At 41.5% G+C, this 6395-nt stretch overlaps 1 protein-coding gene across 1 annotated transcript in view; it reads left to right on the top strand.

Annotated features, from left to right (window-relative positions):
* DHCR24 (24-dehydrocholesterol reductase) overlaps positions 1–5013 on the top strand; it is a 7423-nt gene extending 2410 nt beyond the window's left edge. The window contains exons 6-8 of the mRNA XM_010185160.1: positions 995–1192; positions 1938–2116; positions 4422–5013. Of these exons, the coding sequence (XP_010183462.1) occupies positions 995–1192; positions 1938–2116; positions 4422–4575 (531 nt within the window). The 3' untranslated portion in view covers positions 4576–5013. The remainder of the gene's footprint in view (positions 1–994; positions 1193–1937; positions 2117–4421) is intronic.
* The last annotated feature ends 1382 nt before the right edge of the window (positions 5014–6395 follow it).

Genomic DNA, 6395 nt, shown 5'->3' with positions numbered 1-6395 from the left:
CTCTTTCCCAGTGTGACTATAAGGAAGCTTCTTCCCCTTGGCAACACTGCTGTCTTTCATGGCAGCAAAAAAAACCAGTGAAGTTTATGGCAAATTTAAAAGTTCTATGTTTGGGCAAAACATATGCAAAGGCACTTCTTTATATATAAGCCATTATGTCACAAACTCCTAATTTCTGGTTTAGTGCTTTTTGGAATTTAGACTTTTAAGCACCTGTTTCAGCTTTAAGCTTTTGATAAGCCATTATGTCACAAACTCCTAATTTCTAGTTTAGTACTTTTTGGAATTTAGACTTTTAAGTACCTGTTTCAGCTTTAAGCTTTTATTCCTACTAAGTGATTTTCAAAGATAAGACAGTGGAAAAAAACATGAATGTGAAATTACAGCTGAAAATTCACCCTACCTAAACTCAGAATCCTAATTATACAGCAAGGTCATTACTTTGGATTTCATAAACTTATTTGTTGTGCATTTACAAAAAACTTTATTTGGCGTCATGAAAGATTCCTAGTGCCACATTTTTAATCTCTGGAGTGAGATACTGAAGCCTTTCAGCTCCCAGAGAAGTTAAATAGGTGTTGGCTGAGCAGGAAGTATGTAAAATTTTACAGCTTTGAAATTCTTTTAAGTCCGGATCTTGTATCTGTTTATTCTTGCAAGAGTCTGGCAGGTTTAGCTTCTTGTGCATGCCTTCCTCAGCTGTTTTAAGATAATAGCCTACTATTCTCTGGACTTCATTGTCTGAACGTATTTGGAGCTGAGTATCTTGTGACTCATATGACTGAAAATCCATCGCTGTCACTAGAGGAAGCTGAGGGCAGGGCTGTTCAGTCCAGGCCACCCTTACTTGTTCTTAGTTGTATTATAGCAGTTAGCAAAAGTATCAGCAGTTAAGTTTATTGAAAATCTGGCTTAATATTGCTCTGAGGATTCTGAAGTCTTTTGGTTCTTTTACATATTCGTAAGTCAAACTGGTTTTCTTCCCTCTTTAAAGGATATCATTCCTTTTGGCAATAACCCTGTTTTCCGTTACCTGTTTGGCTGGATGGTTCCTCCAAAAATCTCCTTGTTAAAACTCACCCAAGGAGAAGCTATTCGAAAGCTGTACGAGCAACACCACGTTGTGCAGGACATGTTGGTCCCAATGAAGAGCCTTGAAAAATCTATCCAGACCTTCCATGATGACCTTAATGTAAGAACACATTTTTAAAATGCAGCGACTCTTGAGATTGTTTGTAATAAAAACTGTGCCTGTTGATCTTAAGACGTAATAGTCTGCTTGTGTAAAAGGTCATGATTGTGTCCTGGGGAGCGCTGTGCTTTGTGAGTCTATGATACAAGGCTGCAGAAGAAATGAACACAGCTTCCTGGAAAAAGGAAATATTTAAAAAGTGAGATTCAAACTTGATTAGAAGGCCAACGCTTCCAAAAGATTTCATCACTTAGCAAAACTTAAACTGATTTTTCTTTCACCTGCAATGACTGGCAGTCTCATTAAACTCCCACTGTGGGAATTAACATCCCTTTCGTGCTATCATTTCTGAATTTATTTTAGCTAGTATTGGCAATTGGCACTTTCAGTTTTGGACTGACCTGGGAAAGAAAACTCTTCTTTCTACTCAGAATGTGTATTCAGTTGCTGCTTTGGGATCAGGGATGGGTTGGTTTTTTTCATTTCAGATATTTAAGGGGGAGGAGGTGTAATTCTCGGAGGGCACAGTGCCTATTCTGAGCATCTCGGTCTATTTGCATTATGGTCATTAGAAAGTGGAGCTAAGAGCTACAGCAAGAGAATTGGAAATGAAGAGTTGTGCAAGTCTCAATCCCAGCTTGGAAAGAGGTCCTCTTAACTCTTCACTCTGTCACCTTTACTAGGGGATAGGTTAAATGATTGTGTTGTTAAAAATATGTGATAAAGTGTTTTCTTACCTCTGCAGGTGTACCCTCTTTGGTTATGTCCTTTCATATTACCCAATAATCCTGGTATGGTCCACCCAAAAGGGGACGAAGCAGAACTCTACGTGGACATAGGAGCTTATGGAGAGCCCAAAAGAAAACAATTTGAAGCCAGGGCTTCAATGAGGCAAATGGAAAAGTTTGTAAGAAGTGTGCATGGGTAAGGATTCCACTCCTTAGAATAGGAATAACGGCATACAATTTATACCTGTGTGGTTTAATCAGTTATTTAATCCCACAGCACTTCAATATTGCAGTAACTTAACAGCCACAATAACTGAAAACTAATCTTAATTACTAATTGTTCAATATTATTTTACTTCGGTTGTTTCATTGCAAAACCAGCCAAGCGCATTGGCTGAAGTTCTTGCAAAGAAAGTGTTTGGGAGCTGGGTCGCTTCACGTCACCTGTGCATCCTTTTCAGCTCCAAGCTGGGAGTAGAGTCTCTGCCACAACGAAATACATCCATGCACTCGGGTTCAGAAAGACCTCAGCACGTCTGTACTGCCTGCAGAAGTGGTGTTAGCGTGGGTCAGTGACCACTCAGCCAGGCTGGCTTGTCCAACCCTTGGGAAGGCAACCGCTGAGCTTGCACACTGAGGTGGACTTGTTTCAGGCCAGTTCAGAGCAGGCGCAGAGCAAGTGCTGTTCTGGCTGCAGTCCTTCCAGGAAATCCACAGATTATTAAAAGTTGGACACCTTCCCTGCCTGCCCTTGGGACCGTTCTGCTCCTGGCAGTCCCTGAAGGTCATGCTGCGCCTCTGCCCCAGCCTTGCGCTGGTGTGTCCTTGCACAGGGAGGCCGGCCTTGCCTGTTCCCTGCCGTCCCTGTGCAGGGGTGGGAGACTTTCCTCCCTCCCAACTTGCACTTCCATAGCTTCCCTGTCCCTGCCCCGACTGTTACACAGGACTGCAGTAGGCGTGAGATGCGTGCCCGCCATCTGTCGCGGACTCGTGCCAGCCTCATTCACTGGTAGTGGTGTCAGTGGAGAAACAGCTACAGACTTGTTTCTCAGGAACAAAAAACAACTACACGGTATTTTTACACTATCAGTCTAATTTATCCACAGTTCTGTTTTGACCTACTTCTCAGTCTAACAGTGATTACATCCCATGTGGCTGAGTAACAGTGGTGAGTCTGCTCCGAGATGATTTGGAGGGTGTAAACGACTTTTAGCTGCAATAAGTGATCTGCCAGAGAGCAAAGCAAACGAAAGTTAATTTTAAGCTTTTTTTTTAAATTAACTCGGAATTAAGCTTTTAATTGAAAGCTCTTTATTAACAAAGTTTTGTCTTTTCTCTGCCTGTCACTGGGAAATGAAAAACGGATAAAGGCTTAATCTGACAGTTTTGTAATCACATAAACCAGTAGAGCTTTTGTGTAACAGTTTTACTGCTGTGCTCTGATGGTATCTGCATTTTACAGAGCATAGTATAAAAGCAAGGAGGAGTCTGCAGCTTATTCATGATTTCATAATCATTATTGTGAAAGATGTTGTAGTGATTTAATAACCATTGTTTTGCAAATGGATCTTTGTTACACTGTGCTTAATTTGCACTGTAAATTTATCGTCTCGGACTGATTGATTTGGTAGGCTTTTGCCTTCCCAGTTATATCCTCAGTGTTCAGTTCAAAGAAACCTCAGAAAATCAAAGAAGGTATTGCTCTATCTGCCTTGAACGCAGTTTGTAACGCCGGCTGGTACGAGAGACCATGGCTGTACCTCCATGGATCAAAAGAAAACACGTAGAAAAAATACTTCATTTTTTGTTTTGGAGCTGGAATTAAAAGGTTTTTAATGGAAGAAAAAGGAAAGTAGGCTTTCAAAAGCAGTTAGAAGAGTGTTAGTGAGGGATAATTTAGGTTATGGGTGGTTTTTGGTACAAGGGGCCAGACTCTTGATTTGGGGACCTATTAAAGTTCTCTCTAGGCTTGTGTTCCTGCGAACACAAGTTGTTAAAATACGGCTTGTCAGAAGATTTAGCTGCACATGGGTAAGATGTCTAAACATGAACCATTATTTCATACACATTTTTCAGTCCTTTTCTCTTTGTAGCACCAAAACTACTGAAAGTATCACCACCTTAATGGCGAAAGAAGTATTCTCAAACAAATGTTAACAGTGGCGGTTACTTTAATTGCTTTCTTTTTCCATCTTCCCCATCACCAGAATATCTGTAGTTTTGACCAAAATTCTTCTGTTTTCACCTTTCCATGTTATTTCCTCTTGGAAAAGAGATCGTGGTGCTGTTAAATCCACCAAATACAATTGGCTGAGTGTCTCAGCCTAATCCCCATGAGCAATTATAGTTGCTTATTTATTTTTAAGGGCTGTTTTTTGGTTGAATATTTGCTATTTGTAGCTTTCCCTGATTGCTTCTTTATTCTATTTCAAATCTTGTGGTACAATTAGTACTGAATCTCTGTCTCTTTTCTTTTTCTCTTTTTTTTTTGCCCCCTTCAGTTTCCAGATGCTGTATGCAGATTGCTATATGACCCGTGAGGAGTTCTGGGATATGTTTGATGGTTCGTTATACCACAAGCTGAGGGACCAAATGAATTGCAAGGATGCCTTTCCAGAAGTGTATGACAAAATCTGCAAAGCTGCGAGGCACTAAGCCTCAGTGATCTAATCGAGCAATCAGGGAAAGATTAATTTACCTATAGCTAGTCAGTATATCCTTTAAAAAAAAAGCTTTATTGCTCTCCAAATAAGCTCATTCTCGTTGATGTTTAAAGGTATGAATTCCTGCTTTATAAATTTCTGTTTAGTCTTTCTTCATATGTTTTAAAACCAATTTTCCAAACTCCAAGTGATTGTTTTGAAGAAATCTTAAGTGCTAGCCTTTGTATCTAATGTAGTGACATAGGTGAATTCACCCATTTCCAAGCATAAGAAGAATTGGAAAGGGTGAAGATACTGGAGTTACGCCAGCTGTGTACTGTATCTATATTTAACGTTACTTTGGAAAATGCTAAGGAGGGCTCAGAAATAGGTGCCAAAGCTGAACGCGTTGTCGAATTAACGATGATGTTAGAAACGTCTGCCTCCAGTCGGTGACCTGTAGGACAGCTTAGCAGTGGTACCGTAACCTCCCAGCTATAGAGCACTGCAGGGTGGTGTGTGGTACCCTACTGCTCGGGTTGTACCGTCCTGTTGTCAGAGCAGTTCAACTCCCTCACAGCAGCTCCAGTTTCAAAACTGAGCGTTGAGGTGTGAAGAAAATGCTTTTTACCTGTGCCTATCGGATTTGTACTGATCTCGATGATAAAATGTAAGCGGATGTAGGTTTGGGGTATTTTTTTTAATTGGTTAGCAGTGCATTGGTTTTTGCCCCAAAATATCAATGTTCTGGCCTTGTAGACTACCGAAAAAAATGCTGCTATTTCATATGGCCAAGTTTTAATTTCAGTTTTTGCTCTTTGTGGGTCAGTTTATTTGGATGGATTTTGGGGGATTGTTCTGGGGGTTTTTTTTTTTGAGGGAGTTTTGGGTTTTGCTTAATTTTAGTGCCTTATAAATACGCAGTTGGAGGACGAGGTGGGTTATTTCAGACCGTTCTGTCCTGGCCAGTAGGAAAAGGAAGTCAAGGCTTTATTTGTACGAGGTGTGTTAGAACAAGAGGCTGTGGATAACAAGAAACCTTGTGAATCTTGATACACGCAGGCTCTGGTTCTGCCTCGAGTGACATTTTTGCTTTTCGTTGTAGCTGGATTAGGTTGATAGGCTTTGTAAAAGGACTGTTTCAGTCACCTGCAGAGGAAATCAACAGCAAGTACTGTTCAGGTCCTGCTTCTGCTGCTTGCTGGTGAAAACAGCACAGTCACGCACTTCAAGGGTCAAAGTGTGGAAATGTTTTGACCCTGTAGCCAGAAACATGGTTCCAAACCAAACCCATGTCTTGTCCAAGCAGTACTTAAAATTGTTACTTAGAACCTGACTGAGCTTGAGAGAAAATAAAGTCATTTTCTTGAAGCTTGCGTAGGAGGTAACATGAGGAACTTATTACACAGTTACCAGCGGGAGGAGTTGTAATTTTTACGAGTGCTAAACCAATGATTTTATTTATTGATAGATGGATGTTTATGGTCCAGATGAAACCAATGATAAAGCAGTAACAAAAATAAACTTGGCATGTTACTCAGTGATGAGTGCTGGGCAAATCATGTGCGAATAAAGGTGTCCCTCAAAATCCTGGAAGCGGGGCAGCCTGCCAAGGGGAGACGCAGCCAAGGCAGAGCGCCTGCGGTGCCACCCAGGCCACGGAGCCGGGCGGGAGGTGGAGCTGTGTCAGTGATCCGGGAGCGTCTGCTACACCGCTCCAGGCTTCAGGATACACAGGAAGGCAAACGCTGGTTCTCAGGGTGGTGCCTGCCTTCCTGCCCTTGCTCCTTGTCCCTGGGACACAGCTGTGATTGAGCCCAGTGCTTGTAAAAT

This window comes from Mesitornis unicolor, unplaced genomic scaffold (assembly GCF_000695765.1).
Source record: "Mesitornis unicolor isolate BGI_N332 unplaced genomic scaffold, ASM69576v1 scaffold17745, whole genome shotgun sequence".
In the NCBI taxonomy this organism is placed as follows: Eukaryota; Metazoa; Chordata; class Aves; order Mesitornithiformes; family Mesitornithidae; genus Mesitornis; species Mesitornis unicolor.
This window is presented reverse-complemented; position numbering and strand designations above follow the sequence as displayed.